Source organism: Monodon monoceros, unplaced genomic scaffold (assembly GCF_005190385.1).
Source record: "Monodon monoceros isolate NGI ecotype Baffin Bay Population unplaced genomic scaffold, NGI_Narwhal_1 Super_Scaffold_3, whole genome shotgun sequence".
Lineage (NCBI taxonomy): Eukaryota > Metazoa > Chordata > Mammalia > Artiodactyla > Monodontidae > Monodon > Monodon monoceros.
Window position 1 is genome coordinate 9,850,355 of NW_021703780.1, and position 23,044 is coordinate 9,873,398.

Consider the following 23,044-nt stretch of genomic DNA (forward strand, 5'->3'; position numbering starts at 1 on the left):
GTTTCTGTCCTGGCCCTAGAGATTTCTCCTCCAAGTGCAGCCGCTTGTAACGCAGTCAATTCTTTGGACAGCAAATGATTATCTTGCTTTTGAGTCATAATTGTGAAGTTTCCAGATTCCTTAAAGCAGGGCGTCCCTATGGTGGCTCCAGTATATACCCCACATTTAACAAGCAGTAAGAGCAGGGCATTCCAGGCCCTTTCTGTGGCGCAGCATTGAGGGAAGCCTGATGGGAATTCCTCTCTTTCCACAGCAGATAACTTCAACAGGCTGTTTAATGGTGCTATTTGAGTAAGATCATCATAAGCGTAATTTAATGAAATTTTGTTAATAATAGTGAGTAAAATCGCTGACTTGTAGTTGCAACTTAAATGTTAATATTGCAAGATTGTCATGCCCGTTTCCTCAGCAGTGATGATAAAACCTTTTTTTCCCCCACGAAATTAGGTTGTTGAAATTGTGTGTAATCTGAGTGTGTCTGTCAGGGATTTCTACCACGGTAAAATGGAAATTCATTTTTGAGCCAGAACTGAGGCCTGTCGGTTGTGAAGTCTGTAGCCCAAGGGAGGACAAAGGGGCCAGAGGAGAGAGAGGCTGCGTCTCCTGACAGCTTCCTGGAGTCTTGTTTCTCCGCCCCCCTCCCCTCCTCCACTTCCCCACTCCACTTCTGTTGATCAGTTAGGTCAGTTATTGGCTGCTTCATTTTCCTCTGGGAAAAGACATTTTCAACTCAAGTTTCCATCCACTGTCATCCTCCCAGTGGGCCTGAGTAAAAGTAGTCGAGACGTTTTTAGTCTGGTCACTTGCTCTGAAGGATGTGAATTCAACCACGTTTGAACACGTGCTGTGTCTCTAGGCTTGCATTTGTGATGTGGGGATCCCTTTTCCTACCATTAGGTAGCTTAAACATCTCAGAGACGGAAGAGAGATTTACACGAGAATTTAAGGAATAAGTGAGACCACGAGGAACAACAGGCAAATGGGGTACAATTAAATACCATTACATAGATGCTTTACTCCATACAGTGGTATGGAGTAGATGAACTTCTGTGGGATGTGGAGGAAGGTAAGAAAGTGTTGCTTTTCTGGATTTACGCATAGAAGTTTCAGAGAGTTGGGATTTAAGCTTGGTCGTGAAAGATTGGGAAGGTATGTGTAAATACTGCAGGCCAGGATGTTGGGTGACCGTGATAGATGTTCATCATGGCGTTTATGATTTTAGCAGGTGATACAGGCCTGAAACGAGCAACCTCATGCACACACGTGCGGGAGGAGCCAGGGTGCTGTTGGCGCACACTCTGGTGGCCCCCGCGGGGGATCAGGAAAGGCTTCAAGAGTACGTGGTGTTCAAGCTCAAACGTGAAAGATGAGGAGTTGCCAGCTCAGGCAGGACGCCCTTTTAAATAATATGGAGAAGTAGTGTAGCGTAGTGTTCGGTTCACATCCTGGAGGCCATGTGCCTGGGTTTCAGCGCGGCAGACAGGCTTCTCCTTATTAGCTCTGTGAAGTTTGCTTCCGTGACCCATGGTTCGCTCCTCTGTCAAACAGAGGTCAAGGGCGGTTCCTCCCTCCTGGGCAGGTTTTCTGGGGAGGGCTGAATGAGCGAGTACCATCCGGTCCTTAGAGCAGTGCCCGTACACAGCAAGCACTTAGATTTTAGGTATTATTGATAGATTTTTCCCCAGTAGGGTCAGAAGGACGATGAGAGCTTCCCAGGCAGGTGTGAGGGGAGCATGGGGAGGCGGGTCCCAGAAGGAACCCGCGAGTTTGAAGCAGCACTGGGGGCAGGCAAGCTGCAGGTGGGCGTCCCCCAAAGGCAGCGCTGCTTCTCCTCTCAGAAGAAGCTTTTCAGGGGGAAGGATTCTGGTGATACATCCGGACAGGTAACGGACAGGTAACTTGTCGTTTCTCCCCCAGCTTTCAGAAATGCGTAAATGTGTTAATTCTGTTTTGCTGGTTTGTTTAACGTATCTTTCAGGGAGTTTAAGAAATAGTTAACCTTATTCGCTATCCAAAGTAATTGTATCCTGGGTATTCTCATGTGCTACAATGTTGTTGAAAAGAGCTTTCAATCATGTTGAAAAGAGCTTTAGGTTTTCTCAAGCTCAATTATATTTCTGCGTGTTTTCACCGTAATTTGCCTAACTTGGTCTGTATGATAGAGTTAGCCTCTAAAACAAATGCCTGCAGATGGTAAATGACCAGAGCTATTTTTGGCTTGACCAGATCAGATCCATACATGCTAGGTTACAAGCCTAACCACTGTTATTTTTGGCCAGAGTCCTTGCCAGTGAGGGAGGTAGCCAAGTACTTCCTTTGTGGAAAAAATGACATTTGTTCATTGTTTCAGTCGTGATGATTGCTGCAAACATATGGGCTTTTTTTTTACTGATTGGTTTGTGGAGTTGCAGATTGGGAATTTTATGCATTGTAAAATTTGTCATAAATAAGTGTTTGTTCGTAACCACTTAACTGTACTAAGGGCCCAATGCTATTATTATCTTCTGTGAGCTGTTATACTAGGTAATGGTGAAGACAAATAAATAGAGGGCATGTGCATGTACACATATAATGGAGTGGTGGGTATATTTCAAACCAGGTAATAGATACATACACACTATATATTATACAAACACACACATCCGTTATAAACATGCACTTGCAGACGTATACAAAATTGTATGAACTGTTATTTGATTATTTAGGCTAATGGCCTCAAACAGTAATGTGAATGGTTCCCAAATAATTTATTTTCCTAAGATAAAATTTAATATAACGTAATCAGCAGATTTAATGATGTGTTTTCTAAGTGTTAAATTTGTTTCTGAAAATCAGTTTAGGGACTTTCTCTCTGAATGTGTTGGCCAGTGATAAAAAGCTAACTTTTAAGTTCGTGGTTGACCATTAATATAGTGGGTCACACAGGTGACCACCTATAGATTTCTGCACTTCTTTACATTTTGTCTTTGTAATGAACTAGGCCACTCAGTAGTTCATATCTTTTACATGTAAAATTATAGCATAGGATATTAGTAATTGGAAATTGTTGTATGCTGTATATTTTCTTCTATTTCTGTTTTTCTCTGTGAAACTATGAAAAGTTGGGGAACTAAGTTACTCTAGGCCAATTATGAACCTATAGCACAGAAGAGATAATAAAGATTGTTTAAAAGATGTAGTTAATTTAAACTTTTTGAGTTTGGATTTTTTTTTAAGGTCTATTTTTCTTGTGGTTATCAAATTTTAATTCTTCCCTGCTTTTGAGTAGCCTTATAAGGTATAGAATGGTTAGGACTTAAGACATTTATCTGATGCCAGTTTTAAGAGTATTGGACAGCTTACCTGCTGTGTGTCCAGCATGGTGTGCGGACACAGTGGTTAGCACCTACCTGCCCTGCCCTCGTGGGCCTGCTGGGCTGGTGAGGAGTCAGACCTTAAAGCAAGAATTGCTCACAGTAAAATGAGGTGACAGCAGTGGCAGGGACGGTGTAAGGTGCTACACAGTTACTTAGCAGTGGCCCCTGACAGTCTTGATGAACAACAGAACGTGAGGGTGTTTTAGTTTATTTTGACTGTAATTCCCGCCATAAAGATCGTTATCTGTGGGTGATGACTAAAACTGTTAGACTTTGTCTGTTTTCACTTTAGTTGTTTCCCCTCCACCACCTACTTCGAATTTTTCATAGCCTTTTACCTTCTGATTCTTGCTGGTTAGGGAAGTACCCTTTAGAAGGGATGCAGATTGGACTGTTTTGAGTTGAAAAAACAGACTTCTTAACTGACCTCTGAATACTTTGACTTAACATGTTGAATTGGGTAAATTAAAGTGTAAAGAATAGTGGGTTGCAATATTTATAATGGTATTATCTCTGATTGGTAAATGTTAAAATAGCCTCAATTTGGAAGGAGGAGACAGGCGTCAAATAATTTGAAAGAATACAGAGTTTAAGTGAGAATATTGAAAAAAGGAATCTGAAAGTATGCATATATATTCATATGTATACATATGTATCTACAGATATATGTGTGTGTATATATATGTACACACACATAAGTAATAATATGTATTTTTTAAGCATTTAAGTAAATAAGCACTTATGTACTTTTAGGGAATTGAGGCATTCAAGTTTTATTTTTGATTTGGCTACCCATATTTATACATACATACATACGTTTTTATACATACATATATATTTAAATGAGTAATACATCTTCTTCAATATGAGTAATAAACTTAATTTTAAAAATTAACTCGTATAGAAGCATATACAGTTTTTAAAATGAGCATTTCCCCCTTTTCCTGCCCCTGCTCTGTATCCTCTTCTCAGAAGTAACCACCCATATTAATCATTATAAATAATGATTAAAATTTATAATCATTGTCACTTTTTCAGAAATGTTTATGCAGACACGGCAACATCATTTTTAAAAATATGCACACATGTCCACAAAAAGTTGAATTACGTAATATCTACTGACCTGAACCTGATCTTTTTTAAAATTTAAGATTTTCACACTCCAAAAAGTCATTGCCCAAATCCCCGCAGTTAGGAGCAAAAATTGAAAGCAAGATCCATAACCGTAGAAAAACGTCTACTAGTGAGAACTGATAAAGTTTGGCTCTACCCAAACCTCTTGTGTGATTTTAGGTACCCAGTTATTCTCACCCAGAAGTGTCTTTTTCAGTTTATTGCCGATTTTTAATTTTTTCACTGATAATAGTGTTATTTACAGAATGCACTTGAAATAGTATGAGAACAAAGCACTTTCAGTGTTCTCTAGTGACCAAACATGATAAAACCAGAATCTATTAAAATAAAAAGAAGTCTAGACTCAATTCCAAATCTGTATGTCCAGCCTTAACCAGTCAATCGTGTTCTGTTTGGCTTCTCTTTAAGCATCTTTCCTGGAATAAGCCCTAATCCCTTCGGTCTCATGTTGCAAATTCAGCATCACGTCTGCAGATGGACTTGTCATCCCTAAAGGACCAGTTTTGGTTCTTTATTCATTTGTTCATATAGTAAGTGATTGAATGTTTCCTAGATGTTAATAAAATGCTCACTGTTGTATGTGTGTGTTGTGCTAGGTATGAATACATGGTGGTGAAAGCAGGTCATTTGCCTTTGTGTCACATAGACTGGTACCATCTTTGGTCCAGCCATCAAAACCTGAATTTCCCATGTCATTTTAGACTCTCTGATTCCTTACTCAGTATGCGGACTTTTCACCACATTCTCCTCTCACTCTGCATATTTACTTTCTGCCATTTAACACCTACTCATGGTGTCCCATATACTGTATGTTTAGTTCTACTTTATAACTTTCTTCATGCTCTTTCCTCACAGAAGCCTTTTCACTCCCCCTGGAATTGATGTCAACTCTCACACTTTGCCAGTATTTAATAGGATGAACTAATTAGTAATTTATTTAAAAAGAACTTTAAGAAGAGTGCTTTCAGCTTTTCAAAAGATTTTCAGAGCTGGTAATTTGCCTGCTATTTGTAATGTGTACTGGAGGGTAGATTGGGGGGAAAAATCATCCATTTCAGTTTTGTGTTTTTTAAAAAATAATCGTTTCAATCTAGTACTTTAAGATTTATTTGAAATAATATGAAATAACTTGAAGGTACTAAGATTTGCTGTTTCATTTGTTGTTTTATTTTAGATATTGTGTTTTTTGTTATATTATTTCCATTCTTTTAAGAGTTTCTATATTTCTTCTGAAATGCCTCTACTCTTATCCTTCACAAAATCCATCTTTTTTTTTCTTCTGTTAAGTTCTTTACCGTATATATTATAGTTTAAATCTCTTGTCATTATTTACAACATCTTTGTCATGTGCAGGTCTAATTCTTTTTACTGCTTTCTCACTCTGTGTGTCACAGTTTCATGGTTCACACGCCTAGTAATTTTTTCTTATATAAACAACAATGTGGTTGGTTATGTTTTATAGGCTCTGGATTCTGTCGTCTTCATCTAAAGATTGCTGAGTTTTGTTTTAGCAGACAGTTGAATTACTATTAGATCTTCTGAAACTTGTAGAAGATGGATTTTAGGGTTTTCAGAGTAGTCTGTTTGATTTGCCCTGATTCCAGGATGCGAAGTTAATTTTAAGGTGTGGCCTTCTGAGATTTCAGTGGAAATAACAGGGTTTTCACCTGGCCTGTCTCTCGTGGCTGGACCTGAATTCCAAATTCTGTGTTCTCTGTACCAATACTGAAAGCTTCTGCTGATACTTTGCTCAGTTTTTTTTCAGCCTGCCTGTGTTTGCTTTCCCTCAAGCTCCTTGGAGTCTCACCCTCCACACAAGCAGTTCAAGACTCAGCCAAAGACTTGAAGGGCTTGTTCCCACATTCTGGGCTCTCCTCTGGGCCTCCCTTTTTCTGGGATTTTCCCCACTCAATTTGCAGCTTTTGCAGCACCCCAGACTCTCCCTCTGCCTCCTCAGCCCAGTATACCTGCTGCTTTCTACTTGAGGCGTGCTTTTCACAGTCTGGTGACTGCCCTTCTGGAAAGAGTCATTGAAATGTGGGTCTTACTCCATGTGCTTCTCATCCCTCTAGGGTCAAATCCCATCCAATTTTTGCCTGCTTTTGGTCACTGTCCAGTACCTTCCTGTTTATTTATTTATTTATTTAAATATTTTGTGCATAGTTTTATTGTGTTGATACCAGAGTCCCATATAAGCCACTCTGCCCTTACCAGAAGCCAGAAGTTCTAAATGAGTAGATAATACATTCTTGCTATCAGTGGAAGTTTTTATAATGTTAAGCAGATGGTTGTCTAAAAGAGTTAAGAGACTCTGGGAAGCCTCCCAGGCTGGTAAGGTGGAGGAACCAGAGAGTGCTCTGATCCTTTGGTTCCTGAGTTTGCTATCCCAGGATGACGGACACCCAGTGGGAGATCTCACCACTACAGTGCTTTGCACTGTACACCATTGTGAGCAGAAGTAGATTGATTATGGTGGGGTACGTACTATGAGAGCTTTGCTTCTTTGTCCTTTCTTCCTTTTGTTATTGTGAGGGTATCATTGTTTACTGTACATTAGAGGTACTTATACACTAATATATTTTAGTTCATTAGCGTATTTTCATCTCCGCTAGAGCCTGGGTTCTCAAGGGAAGACACTGCGTATAACTCAAAGCTTTGCACATGGTAGGTGCTAAGGATGGAATGAGATGTACTGTGCCGAGCACAATGCCTGATGTATTGATACCAGTACTTTCTTCTTTCTTGTCTACTCTCCTCCACTCTTGTTGTTAAATATAATCAGGCTGGTAAATGAGGAAAAGGAACAGATTGTTTGTTCCAGTTACCTACTTGTCCCCCTCTTTTTTTCATGTGGCTAAATAAGAATAGTTTTATACTAGTAAGAGATACATCGTTATATAATTTGGGGAGAAATTAAGAAATTTAACAACTGAAAAATACAAACATGTTCATTATTACTGTGAAAATGTACCTTCGAATCCTCGTCCAGAATGCAGAACAGTGACAGTGTAGATCAAGTCTCTATCAGAACCTGGATTTAGGGTCTCCGTAGATCCTACGGTTCCTAAGATCGTGTGCAAAGAGCATGTGTGTTTGTGTGTGTGTATCATTCACTTCCTAGGAGAGGCTACACAGTGATCATATGGATTTTTTTTTAATAGAGACATTTTGAAGTTTCATTTTCTTCTTAGTAAACTAGCTTTTTCTTTTTTTAATTGAAAAAGTGATGGATCAGTATTGGAACAGTATTGGAATAGGATGGAGATGTTCTAATTTTAAAACAAAAAAAGACAGTGTCCCTATAGTTTTTGTGTCATTTTATTTTAAACAGTGATGTGTGTGTGTGCGTGTGTGGGTTTGTGTGTGTGTGTGTGTGTGTATGTGTGTGGGGGTTTATGTGGTTGGGTGTGTATGGTGTGTATATGTGTGTATGAAGTGTGTGTGTATGTATGTGTATGTATATGCGTGTGTGGGCATGTTTGTGTGTCTGCATGTGTGTGTGTGCCCACAAATGTGAAAAATGACTTGGAACCTAAGGTGCCAGTATGCCCAGGTTAATCTGGTTGAAATACTGTTTCCTTCTTGTACCGTATACCATTGTTTGAATTTCAGATCTAAAGTAAATCTCACGAGGTTAACTGATTCAAACGGAAAAGAAAGTAAAAAAATACAATGAAATATATGTCTTTCTCACCTGGTTCCCTTTCGCCAGGGGTGACTGTAAACACCAACAGCAGTGAGTGATTTAAGTATCATTTCCCACACACACACAGACACACCCATTTTTATATTTTGACACAAATGGATGTATACTGTATACATTGTTCTGCTCCTTAGGTTTTGTTTTTTGATTTTTTTTTTTTTTTTTAACTTTGTATCTTGGAAAGCTTTACGGTCTTCAAATTCTTACCCTCCCCCTGCCCCACCAAAAGGAATTAAGAACACTGGAGATCATATTTCTAGAAATCATTATTTATTCTTTTCATTATCCTTTTCAACTTTGGTGTGTACAAACCGGACTCCTAGTAGCAGCTTAGAAATTATTTAATTTCCTCTTGGCTCCAATTATGTCTGGGGGCAGTGACCTTGATTAAAGGCCTACTGTGTGCTTGGCCATTAGCTACTTAGCTTCGTTTCCTTCCCACTGTTCTATATTGTTTCTGGCTTGTGATTATTATTTGAACTATAACACTAACAATACGTAAAGAATACCTTGGTAATTAGTTTTTTTAATTTTCAGATTGGGCTCCTTCTTTTGTCCTTTTTTTATACTTTTGATTATGAGAGTTTCAAAATGATTACAAATAGAATGGTGTGATAAACCTCTGCTCACCTATCATCCAGCGTAGCAATTCACACCTGATAGCCAGTCTGGTTTCCTTGCCTCCTCTGGGCATGTCCCCTCCCACAGTGTTTTAAGACCTCAGATATAGCATTTCATTGATAGGTTTTTATTATATAAGCTCTGAAAGACAAGGAATATTTTTTTCACATAATCACAATACATTTATGAAACTGAAGAAAAGTAATTCATAACTGATCATATTAATGCGTGCTTAAATTTCCAGTTCTCTGCAGTGATACAAGTTTTTAAACATTTTGTTAGAATCGGGGCAAATAAGGTCCACATATTCTGTAGTTTGATATGTCTTTTATGTTTCTTTGATCTATAGGTACCATTTCCAGTTCTCTTTCTTTGCAGATTATTTGTCAGAGAAACCAGGTTTTTCGTCTTGTAGAATTTTTCATTATTGGTTCATTCTTAAATGGGCAAATATATAAATAGATTGCTTTAAGAATTGTTTTAACTGGTGGCTTTAAGTTTCCAGATATTCTTTAGGTATCATCAGATTATATTTGACCGTGCGTTCGTTGGCTAACATCACTATTTATGGCTTTCAACCTACATTTGCAGATTTGAAGTATAGGATGCCCTTTGAAATAAAAATTCACAAGAAAAAACAAGACAAAATAGATAAAATTAAAGACAACTATGAGAGGTCCCCATAGCTATGCATCAGATAATGACTGTATTATGTCTGCTAAATTCGTGGGAGGGGCTCAAGGAAGAATGTGGATTTCTACATTCATGGATCCCTAGTTGCTATTCTTCAGTGCTTTTATTTGTCCTTAATATTGGTCAGTTCTTCCATTCCCATCAATAACTCTGTCTAATTTTTACCGGTCTCTAAGACCCCTTAACATAAACGCTATACTCCTTTTTCTTTGTGGACAACCATGCCCCTTACCTCAATAAAATTGTGAAAGTTGGATATGAACTCCCTCTAACTCATCCTTCTCATCAGCAGACTTTACCCAACACATCCTTCTCCTTCTCTTCCCTCTGACCTCAGGGAATCGCCCTGGGTGTTTCCCTATTCAGAACCAGCCCTCCGCCCGGACTTGACGCTGGCCCCCACTTTCTTCAGTGCCTTGCCCTTCACATCCCACACTCTCGCCTGTATCTTTACTCCCTTTTTATTGGTTCCTTCCCTTGGGTTTATAAACATCTTTGAAAAACACATCAAATCAGACAACCCACCCTTGACTGTGTGTTTCTCTCTGGCCCCCAAGTTCACTCTCTTGTTTTTTGCTGAGTGTTTTGAAAGACAGTTCTGCTCTATTCTGTCCTCCACCTCCTGTCCCATCACTTTCTCAGCCCTCTGCCCTCCGCCCTCTCATTCCACTGCAGGCTCTGGGAAGCATCACCAGGACCTCTTAATTGCTCAATCCAGTGAAGCTTTTTCAGTCTTTATCAGTTGCATCATCTACTGATTTGATAATGAAACACTGTTTTCTTGACTTCTGTGGCCAAATTGTTTTTGGTTCTCCTAATTTTTTTTCAGCCATTCTTTTCTTTTCTTTTTTTTTTTTTTTGTCTTTCTCTTGGGTTTCTCTACTCATCCCAAGGATTCTTAACTGGAGGGTAGGTGGCCCATTAAAACCACTTGTCAAAGCTTTCAAAACTTATACAATCTGGGCCACCATTTCTATAGTTTCTGATTCAGTAGGTCCTTCTAGAAGCCTATAATATAGTTTTTCTTTGATATTCTATTATATGAAGGTACCATGATTTACTTAACCATTTCTCAAGTATTCAACGCATGTTTATTGAGCATCTGCTATATGCCGGGTGTCATTGGTTATTTAGGTTTTTTTCTGTTATGAAAAGTACTCTGATGAATAGCCTTTGTTCCACTCCTTTCATAGCCTCAGTCTAGATTTCCAATAGTTGAATCAATATATTAAAATACAGAGATGGGTTTCAAGGGTCTTGATGCCTATGGCCAAATTACTTCATAGAATAGTTATATTTTTGCTTCCACCTACCCTGTGGTATGGTTTTAGCAACCAGTTATGTAAGACGGTAGCTCTCAAATCCTGTGTGCTTAGACCTGTTGTCTCCGGATTTATGCTGCAGACCACTGGGAGTGCCTGACTCTGTCTTGTTTTCTGCGTCTTTGTCTCTCCATCCGCCTCATGCTCCCCTCCCTGAATTTCCTCCTCCTCTAGACAAGATCTCTCCTTTTCTTCTCTGCGTATTCAGCCCATGTATTATTTCTTCCATGAAGGTGTTGCAGGACCAGTCTTCCTATTTCCAGGACAGCCGCAGTCACACCCTTCAGTGTTCCCCTAGGACCCCACGGACTTAGTCACACAGTTACTGCGTGTAGAGGGATTGCTCATTTACTTCTATAAGTTCCTACCTGTAAGATTATTCATCTTTGTGTATCCTTAGGGCTAGCCCACAGGAGCTGATAAATATATTCTGAACTGAATGAACCATTCACTATATTAATGTTTTTATGTTTTAGAAACCACCCAGAGTCTTTCATATGATCTGGAAATTTGGAATTTAGAACCTGTAGCCAGCTGACATATTTTAAAAAAATAATTTGATCGCATTTTTAGGGTTTTTAGTTTTTATTAAATTTAAATAATATTTATTTTTATAATAAAATAGTTATTATAGATAATTGAGTAATTGAAGAAAATAGAAATAACATTAAAGCTGTTAATATTCTACCCTCAGCTAATCATTACATTTGGGCCTATTTCTTTATAGATCTGTGTGTGTATGTATATGTACATGTACCTCTATGTGGCACAAAATGTTTTTACGTAATACACTTTGAGCATTTTTTTCTATCAGTAAGTATTTTTAAAACATTTTTAATGGCTAAATAATATTCTATTGTATGGAAGTACCATAGTTCTTTAACTAGTCCTTTGTTGTTTTACATGTAAAATTGTCCACAAGTAATTGTTAATTTAACATAAATGCTACCGTAAATACGGCAATAGCAATTCCTCTATTGAACAAATATGTGTTGAGGCTCTAGTGATCTAAGCACCTGTGTACTCTGTTGAATAAGATATAGTTTTGATGAAGAAAGCGGGTGAGCGTGCAGGCTCTCGGAATATCCCGTGATGAATGCTGCTCTGGGCCTTAGAACACTGTGCTGGGGGCGCAGACCAGGGCCTGGGGGAAGGGTCAGGGAAGGCTTCCTAAAGGAAGTGATAGGTTATTGGCTAATTTCTCTGTTTTAGGGTGTTTATTAGAATACCACTTCGTTAATATGATGAAGCATATCCTGTTTTTATTTATCGTGGAGGGTTTTTTGGTTTGTTTTTGTTTACACTAGAGATAGGTGGTTTAATCAAGTACATGCTGGACATTATTTAAATTACCTTCCCCCCACCCCCGTCCTGTCCTGTTACAGATGCTAATAACATGCTTCCTAATACTGCAATGTCTTTGCACGCTTACTGTGTACCCTGCTTGGACGTGGCTTTCTAATTGTGGAATGCACTTCTGGATGTAGGTTGTTACATGCATATTCATTTGTGAGGCTTGTATGGAGTGTTGATTCTTCTGCCCCTGCAGTCACATTTTGATATCAGGGTTATAGCAGCTTTTAAAAATGGTTTAGAACACCTTTTGTGTTAGCTTGTACTCTGGGATAGTTTAGGAAATGCTTTATTCTTCAGAATTGGTAAGAATTTGATAATAAAACCATCTTGGCCTTTAACCTCTCAAAAAGTAATTCTGTGTTGTTCTCTGGTAACTTTCTCAATCATCCTTCGTTATTCTAGTTGAGTTTTTCTCTTTCTGGATCAAGTTGAGTAATTTTATTTTTTTCTAGAATTTTTACTAGTAAATCACAGTTTTCAAATTCATGAGTGCCGAGTTGAGTCTCTCTCTCTTTTGATTTTTACTTATTTCAAGCAATATTTTTCAGTTTGAAATATTACTAGTCTAGACTATCATTTTCGGCATTACTGTAGAGTCTGACTCCCTGAAAGACATAGGTCTAGAGATAGGAAAGATGTGTAACTTACAGGTTAAAACATGTTACTTATAAAGGTAGGTTTCCTTAGCTGATTTAGTAGTGAACATTGGGATCATCATTTAGACGACCATGCATACGTGGTTATGGGTATTGGATGCATTTTTAACATTACGTCATTGTCATATATCTAGTCTTATTGAAATAGCTCTAGCCGTTACCAGTGAGAACAGGGGGCTTGTACTGACGTGTGATGAGGGACATGGGAGTTAGGTTTATTCAGTAGTAAAAATAGTGCAGTCACATATGGTGATCTTTTTTCAATCAGATGGTATCTCTTTCAGCCTTTTACAGTTCCTTAGGATCTACTTCATAAAATTTACTGTTAGTGTTTCCACTTTATGTTTTTAGGGCTCAGTGAAGAAGGAGAGCCTCTAGGTGTCAGAGCAGAAGTTATGGGTGCCTGTCAGAACAGCAGGAGAGAAGGATGAGCTACTAGAATTAGGGGAGAGATCATTTAACTCCTTGATAATCTAATGGAGTGATAAATAGTTGATTCAGCTGCTTTCAGTGCACTGATGCAATTTCCCAAATGTAGGAATCATTTATAACATTAAGGAAGATGAAACGCCAGGCTCTTACGTGAAACCACCTAATGCCAGTTTCAGTTTGTGTGCAGATGCTCCTTTTTCCCTTTTTCAGAATGTACCCGTGCTTCTGTGTGTCACTTGGCAGGTTATCGTCCGCATTTTTAAGACCAGTAAATCACTCAGTCCGCCTTACTGTCGTTGTTACTAATGATCACCAGATACATAGCTGTGGAGAGACGTATCCTACATGCAGGGGTGGTGGCACAGAGAAGAAAGCAATGGCTCTGAGGAGGGTGTCAGAGCAGGTTTCCTAGAGGAGGTGACATCCTGAAGGGGTGGGGTGGGAGGGCAGCTAGCTGGAAGAGTCTCAGGGACCTGAGGGAGCCTGCGCAGGGGTGTGGCTGGAGCTGCAGAGGAGGGAGTGGGATGACAGACAACTGTGTTCGCTGCACAGGGAATCAGGATTTATATTTACCGTCAAATTGATGTTAAAATGCTTGTTTAAGAGGTAGAATAATCCGTAAGGTCCTCCAGGGGAGCCATTCTTTTAGCTTTATATTTCTGGTTCTTCCTTTTGTACCTGACACCAGGCAGACATTCAGTGCAATATAAAACCCTCAGCAGTTGTTGAACCAAATCCTAACAATTTAATGAGTTGGTCCCCAAAGCTATGATTTATGTACTGAGTCGCAGGGCTCTTGAGGAGTGGTGTCGAGGATCTGAGATGGTACAGGAGGCCCATCGCCCCCACTTCACCGCAGGGTGAAAAGGGTCAGAGAGCAGGCACTTGCTGTGAGCTCTCATTTGAAGATTGCTTTATTTTTCTAAATGATTTGTTTTTAATTATCTAGTCTTCTTCCCAGAACCCCAAAAGAACGGTGGTTTCCTAAGGGCTCCAGGGCTTTTTTTTTTTTTTTTTTTGGCTCAATGGTTTCAGATTATGCTCCACAAATCAACATTTTTTTCTTTATTTACAGTTATTTACCTATGATGAAAACAAAATGTTTTGCATTGTTTTCTTGTACAAACAAAAGTTTTAAAATATGTAAGGCATTAAACAAGATTGTTCATAGCCTTTACCGTTAACAAATAGTTTCTGTGCTTTACCAGAGAAGAAAAACTGTAAGAAGGTGTACCTTTTTAATAGTTGCAGAACCAAAATCTAACCTACACTGTCAGTACCCTTCCTCTCGGCCTGCCACTCTTTCAGCCATGGGCCCTTCTGGATCTTAGGGACAATTATGGATCCATTCATGTGTTGCTGGGATCTTTTCCAGGTAACAACTCCAAGTGTATTTAGTAAAAACTGAATTAATTAGAATTACATCTTAATTTAAATACGGTAAGAACTCATTACAGTAAGAATATGTTACTTATTTTAGATTTACCGCTGGTGTGAATGTCAATTTTGCATATATATCTGTTTTTATTTTTAAGCAACAGAGAAACTACTGTTTATTTCTGAATGTGTAGTCTTTGTGAAATTATTACCTCAGATAACAGTGACACTGGGGAGGGCATGATGGAAGATGTCTCAGAATCTGAGATCCCATCATAAACCACACGCACCCCCCTGCCAATCAGGGCTTACAATGAGATATGTCCTGGCTGGGAAGTGTTGCCCTTGGTTGAGAACTGCTCTTTCTATCAGTGAGTTTCAAGCTGCAGGTTTGCTCCAGCAGTGGGTTGTGAAATCAGTGTGTGTGAGCAAGGCAGCATTTTCCAGTTTTACTAGGAAAGGATAGAAATTAGAGTAAGTTGGGTAAGTTGGTTTCTGAATTATGTATATACATAATAAAGATACACATGTGTAATTGGTTGGAATGTAAACATATCTTTCTTACTCTGGGTCATAGTGAAAAAAATGATAAATGTTGCTTTTAAATACTAGTGAATTGCCTTGTCTGAACCAATCAAGAGCATATAATAAATGAGTACTTTCTCTGTAGTTTTGGAGAGTGTCTTTAAAACATCATATTTTATCAGGAGAATTATAAAACATAGGTTAACTATAAACAGGACTTTCTCTAAAAATTGAGGCAAAATCTTATAATGGCTATTATAAGCTCTCTCATTGAAGATTGTATTTACCTATTGAACTGGAGCTCCAGGTAAAGGCATTTAAGTAGATGCCTATACCTAACACACTAGATATCCTAAATCTACCGATTTATACACAAATGTAAATTGAGGTCATTTTTGCAAGAATTTGTTATGTTAAAGTACAAATAGAAGGTGGCCAAACCTCAATATACTAAATAGAAGTTATTCTTTAAATATTATGTCAAGTCATGAGCTTTTGCTGCCTTGAGCCCCAGTTGGTTCTATTAATAAAAAGTCATTTTATTGTATAATGCCAAATTATGTGTGCATAAACTCTTAAACACAGTCATTACTACTATGAATATACATAATATATATGTATATATTATTTATGGTTCTCAAGTTTGGGCAAACTGCTGGCAGAGAAATAATAGCGCTTTTCATTTTTATGTTTCTCAAAGACTGTATATTTAATATTTATTTACATTTTGAATGTCTCCAATGTACTTAGTACATTTTATTTTTTGAAAAAGTGGGCCTTGTCTTTCTGTTACTTGTATTAATCCAGATTTCACCCATACATTTGGAATTCTCCTTTTGAAGTAAAAGTACTGCTAAGTGCAGGATCTACTTTCTGCATTTAATAAGGGTTTGTGTTTTTTTTTTCAGTACTGTTTCCAATTTCACTCATCATTTCAGGAGAAATAACTAAAGTTTGTAAATGAGAAAAAATTATATTATTTCCAAAGATAGTCTCTTCTCCCCTCAAATCTTATCCTGGATCTGGTAATTAGCAGGAAGCAAATAGGACATTGCTGTGGGGAGTGCATTTGTCAGGATGAAGATTTAGTTACGATTAACCATTGCTTGTTTCCTTTATTCTGATGCTCCCCCCCACCCCCGCCCTGATATGGCAGGATGGATGGATCAACATGCAATTGAAAGAAGTTTGATCAGTAAATCGAAGGTTCTGTGGATTTCTGGCTTTTCTGGAAAGGCTGATGGGGAAAAGGCAGATAGAACCAGAGCTTGAAGGGCATATGGTGGGATCTGTGCCCTATTTAGTTGGGGAAGGATGCTATTTTGGAGGCTGCATCTTCCATGGCCAGTAGAGGGCATTTGGGGAGCTGCTGGTGGATGCTGGGAGGCATGAATGGCTGACATACCAATATTTTGAAAGCATTTAAACTGTACGCCAAGGGACTATCTAAAATGTTGCATAATTATGGTTACTGTATTCATTTCAGTACAAAATAGTACCCTAGGAATTTTGTTACTTTTACCATTATAATTAGCACTTAGACCACTGTATTAGATTTGGAATTGGTTGCTGTCATAAATCATCAAATATATATCTCCTTATAAAATTTAAATTAATTATTACCAAAGTAGAACATGTGCTTATTTACAAAATCTAATTGTGCTCAAAGCTCACATGGGAGACCTACAGGCTCTGGGCCCGTGTGCCTCCCTCTCCCAACCACTCCTGAGGCATCCATCCCAGCTCTTCGTTAGTTATTGCTTCTTTCAAAACTACGTGCATATATAGCACTTCTGTAGTCGTTAGTTTTATCTGGTATCTCTTTAATGCAGTATTCCACCCTCACACTTCATGGATAACTATTCTGTAATCAGGGGTTGGCAAAAGTGATGGGTATTGTGTTGCTGCTCTTCAGCCCATCATTTCCTTTATTTTTCCATCCTTTCTTTTATCTCTTCCATGTTTGGCTTAGGTCTGAGGCTATCTATGAACTTTGCTTAGACTTGTTTCTAAGCCAGTAGGCATTTGCTGTATCTCTCTAATAAAATCTGTGTGTCTTCCTAAAGAAAGTATTATGTTTACATACTTTTATTACTCAGCTAAACATTTTTTAACTATGGTTCAGTATTTAAAATGCACTAATTACGTGCATTGTGGAAACAGTTGGAAGTAGTCCTTGTGACTAAGACATAAAATTATAAGTATAATTTTTAAAAGGACTTTATTATTACTTTAACAGTTTACACATATTTGTTTCATAAATAATTCATTCAACAAATATTTATTACTATGCGTCAGGTACTGTTTATAAGTAATAATATTTGTTTTACTGTATTCTTATTTGTGTATGATGAATTGACTTATAATTTTTTGTTGCTGTTTTTCTTAGACAAAATTGAAGAAGCACAAAAAGAACTCAATGGGGCAGAAGTGTCAAAAAAAGGTAAATTAAAATCAACCCCAGTATAGGCTTTATTCATGCAGAGATTCCTGTATAAATATCTTATTATTGCAGCCTCTCTAAATGAATCAGTGTAAACATATCCCAAAGTTAAAAATCACCTTAAACCGATTGATACCTAAAAGTCTATGGACTTTGCTTTGTGAAATGTTTTAACTGCATAGCAAATTCTGTAACTGTTTCCCACATGTTACTATTTTGCTGGTGGGAATATGAAAGATGGTTGCAGCTTTTCTGAAAGTCCTGTTTGGGAGACTGTCCCATAGCAATCAAGTTACCAGTATAATGAGTACTGATGGTACTGTGTTCCCATATGTGTGTGCATATGTGTGTTCACGTGGTGCAGTATTCTTTGTGAAATGACAAAAACCTAAGACAACTAAAATAACCCAAATGTTAGTCATTGCCGGGAATAATTGCATCAATTGTAGCACCTTCATATTTTGGGATGTTATGCAGCTTTTAAAAAATGTTAATTATTTCAGTTGACTGTGGTGATTTGTTGCAATGGTGAGAGAAGGGGCAGAGGAAGGTGATTAACTTTTATTTATCTGGATTTTGTTCTTTCACTAGTTATAATGGGTAAATTTTGTGTGAAGAATAAAAAGCTTAAAAGCAAAAATCGGTTTTCATCACAGAAAGCATACTGATTATTTTCCCAGGTAATATGAAAAAATGCTTTCGATGTACAACAGCCTGTGGGAGGGGAGGAAGAAAGGAAGGTGGGTAGAGTTCCAACACTCTCTGTTAATGCGTAGAATTGAATAGAAGGATCTATGGTTCTCTTTATGGCATTTAGATTTCATGATTTTTTATTGCTTTATCCTTGTTGTATCTTCTAATTACAGTGCGATATTTTGGCAGAGTAATTTAGCTACGTAGGATTCCAATGGAAAGTCATTTTTTTAAATCTAGTTAGCTTCCTAACTAGGTATCATTAGTGGAAATAATTTCCGGTTGTCCAGCTTCTCTATCCCTTGGACCAGCCTGTGAAGTCTCCAGGGTTGTTTGGGGTTTGTCTGAGTAGTGACGCTGTGATGCGCGGACACCTTAAAGTGTCTTCCTTCTGTTTTCTCTCCCCTCACCCACCATGGGATCTCTGGGAGGCCCATATCAAATATGACCCTTTAATGACACTCTTGCAGAAACACAAGTCTAAGAAGAGCAGAGAAGTCACCACAGCCACACCGTTCCTCTGAAAGGTTGACTGAATATCCCTTCCCACATTGCTGAAATCATGAAGCATTTGAGACACTCAGGCTATAAGAACCTAACAATTTAAAGTTCTTTGTCATGGTCAATCTTTGCCGCATCTACTGATGGTTTAGAGCTGCTTCAGTTAGGAAAATAAATCTGTTCTTGTCTTCCTTTTCCCTCTTTCCTACCCCTGTGGCAAAGAGCTTTAAAAACCATGAACTAAATGTCTGATAGGAAGGAGGAAATGAAACAGAGGTTCTAGAAAAAGAAATTGGATAATGAAGTTGAAAATAGTCCAGTGGGCTGCATTTGGCAGGCTACACTTATTTAAGACCTAGGATGAATACCAAGTGAGCATTGTTCTGTGCAATTCACTGCCTAGAATTTCTACTCAGCTTTCAGTTTTACATACGCATTCTGGGCAAATTAAAAATAAAATCGTTTTCCTCCAAAATATAATTGAGGAGAAACATCAGTTTGTCTTTAACAACATGAGATAAAATTTCTGAGTAATAAACGTCTTGAGATTTCTCAGGTCTTTGCTTGCTAAGCTGTCTGTTTGGTGAAAGGAAATTCATTTATTCTTTCGAAGAATATACTTTAAAAATTTAGAGTTATTTATTTTTATTGATTAAGATAAGTCATATAGAATAGACCACTTTTTCACTATTTTTTCCAACATGCTTTTGGTTATTTCCCCTGACATTTTAACTTTTTCTACATCTGCCTTTTTTTCTACATTGCTCATGTTTCTAAGGCTTCATCTCCATTGAAGATGCTGTGGTCCTTAACCTATTCAAGGTTCTTCCCCCCCCCTTCTTTTTTTAACCATTAGGACAAGTAACTAATTTATCTTCAGAAGCATTTAGCATACCGGTAGGCTCTTAAGGAAAACAAACCTTGCTTATTGGTAGATTAAAAAAGTTATCTTTCCTGTTTTCTAACATTTTAAGGAAGGATTCATCTGTTTAGTATAATACGGTGGCAAAGAAACTGACTTGGCTCATTATACACCAATAGGATAAAGAAGTGCACTAAATTATGGTAATATATTTTTTTTATTCTTTCTCTCTGCTTATGAATGAAAGTCAGATGACTAGAATGTGATTTATTTTGATTTTAACCGATTTGGGGATAAATATAGCATGCAACATTCATACAGTTCTCTATAATGTCCTTATTTTCTTCCTTACAGCACTATTTACTTGGTCTAAACATCCACTGTGCTTGACACTATTTCTAAAATTATTGCACGAGATTTAAATAAAATAAATAGTGAATGTCACAGATGTAGTGATGAATATGTATGAAATAAACTGGGAAGAAATAAATAGATCAGTTAGGAAAGCTTTTATATGCTGTCTCATGAATAAACTTTAATTTTAATACTTTGTTTTAAATTTTTATCACACAATATTTGACACATAAAATAATATATAAATAATATATATTATTACATATGTAATATGTAATATCATATATTATCACATATATCATATATTATTACATATATAATGTGTAATATTGTATATTATCACATACATTTAATACATAATACTTAGTATATGTAATATGCATTATTATAAATCATAAGAATAACATGGTAATCTTTGATTCCAATACCCAATTTAAGAACTGGCACATTGCTAATATGTGCTGTTGTATCAGCCTACATGCTAGTCTCCATTTCATCCCACTATCTACTTGGTAGAGATATTTAAGTGTTCTTAAGTTTGCATCATCATTTTAGTGCTTCTTAAAAATAATTGTGTCTTCTCAAACAATATCCTTTTTGGTTTTGTCTGAGTTTGAGCTTTAAAAATGAAATTATATTATTTGCAGTTGGAAAAATTTCAATATTTTTTATGGCTTAGTGGTATTCCATTCTGTGTATATGTATTCCACATCTTCTTTATCCATTCATCGGCTGATGGACACTTAGGTTGCTTCCATACCTTGGTAATTGTAAATAATGATGCTATGAACATTGGGGTACATGTATCTTTTCAAATTAGTGTTTTTGGTTTTTTGGATATATACCCAGGAGTGGAATTGCTGGGTCATATGGTAGTTCTATTTTCAGCTTTTTGAGAAACCTCTGTATTGTTTTCCACAGTGGCTGCACCATTTTACATTCCCACAACAGTGTACAAGGGTTCCCTTTTTTCCACATCTTCACCAATATTTGTTATTTGTGTTCTTCTGGATGATAGCCATTCTGATGGGTGTGAAGTGATACCTCATTGTGTTTTTGATTTGCATTTCCCTGATGATTAGCGATGTTTTCACGTGCCTGTTGGCCATCTGCATTTCCTCTTTGGGAAAATGTCTATTCAGTTCTTCTGCCCCATTTTTTAATCAGGTTTTTTTTTTTTTTTGATGTTTAGTTGTATGAGCTGTTTATGTATGCTGGATATTAATCCCTTATAGGTCACATCATTTGCAAATATTTTCTCCCATTCAGTTGGTTGTCTTTTCATTTTGTTGATGGTTTCCTTTGCTATGCAAAAGCTGTTAAGTTTAATTAGGTCCCATTTGCTTATTTTTACTTTTATTTCCTTTACTTTAGGAGATGGATCCAAAAAAATACCGCTGTGATTTATGAAAAAAAGTGTTTCGCCTGTGTTTTCCTCTAGGAGTTTTGTAGTATCCAGTCTTACATTTAGGTCTTTAATCCATTCCGAGTTTATTTTTGTATATGGTATTAGAGAATGTTCTAATCTCATTCTTTTACATGTAGCTGTCCAGTTTTCTCAGCACCACTTATTGAAGAGACTGTCTTTTCTCCAGTGTATATTCTTGACTCTTTTGTCATAGATTAATTGACCAAGTCAATGTATTTAATAATATGAGATTATTCAAGTTTTCTTTTTTCTCTTCAGATATTTTTTTATAATTTATCCATTTTATTAACTATTCACATTTATTGGCAAAACGTCATTCATGGTATTCTCTTACTCTCTCTCATTGCTGCTGGATCTGTAGTTGTGTGTCCATTTTCTCACTGTTAATATTGTTCATTTGTGCCTTTTCTCTCTGTCTTGATTAGTCTTGCCAGAGGTTTGTCTGTTTCACTCCCCTTTTATTGTACCAACTTCTGAGTTTCTTGATATTCTCTTGTATCATACTTTCCCATTTCATTACATTTTTCTCTTTATTATCTTTTCCTCTTTTTTGAGCTTATTCTGTTATGAAATTTCTTAAGTTGGAAACTGGGCTTATTCATTTTTAAGTCTATTCTTTCCTGTTAGAATCATTTAAAGCTATTGATTTCCTTGTAGACCTTGCTTTAGCTGTATTAAATATGACTTCATGTTTGCTGCTCTCATTAATTTCTGTGCTGGTTTCTTCTTTCACTCTCTTGATAGAATTTTTTTCCCTTGGGGATGGTTGGGGGTTTTATTTATTTTTTTGTTAGTGATTTCTGACTTAATTGCATTGTTATGTTAATTGATTTTTAAAACCAGTTTGTATTTCTAAAATAATTTACTCTCTGTTTCTGAATGCAGTATAGTCAAAAGTTTCAGGGAATGTTCTATAAAAATGCTCCTAGAATTTATGTTAGACATTTAGAATTCAGCATCTTACAGATAAATTCACCATTTTACAAAGATGGAAAAGCTGAAGTTGAAAACTGTCAAATAACCTTATCCCAGGGACTGCAACCAGAAAGAGGCATGAGGACTTTTCAAGTCTGTGTTATTCTAATATTATTCTGCATCATAACTGGATGAGAGCTGTATTCTAGTGATAGTTGAATCTGTAGTACAGTTAGTCCTGTTCTAAATTAAGCCTTTGAATAAAGAGATCGCCTTTTAAAAGAATATTGTAATGATTCAGGAAAAAATAGGAGTCAAACAATGGGTATAGGAAAAGGTGGAGATTTTAGGTCAGCTTGCATTGGGATTTTTTCATATTATTCTGTCTCAAACAGCAAAATCCTGAAATCACCACCATAATACCTATAGTTTCCTTTTAGCAGCCATCACTCTGAAATTATATACTTTAGCCACCAGAAAATTTTTATTTAAAAAATAATTTCAGTTAATCATCTATTTTACCATGTATATGAGAGTAATGGGTCCTAAGGATATAAGCAGTTTATGGCTTAAGAAATACATTAAGGAATCTGTCCTGCTGAAATAACTCTGTGATATTCAGACTTGCTCTAAGGAGTCACTTGATAAGTAGGATTTTTGTTAACATAGGCA

The 23,044-nt window shown here is 37.0% G+C and overlaps 1 protein-coding gene across 5 annotated transcripts in view; it reads left to right on the forward strand.

The window, feature by feature from the left end:
• HIVEP1 (human immunodeficiency virus type I enhancer binding protein 1) overlaps positions 1-23,044 on the forward strand; it is a 144,109-nt gene that overhangs the window by 56,617 nt on the left and 64,448 nt on the right. For all 5 annotated transcript variants that reach the window (XM_029242170.1, XM_029242172.1, XM_029242171.1 and 2 more), the window contains exon 3: positions 17,565-17,618. In XM_029242170.1, the coding sequence (XP_029098003.1) occupies positions 17,565-17,618 (54 nt within the window). The remainder of the gene's footprint in view (positions 1-17,564; positions 17,619-23,044) is intronic.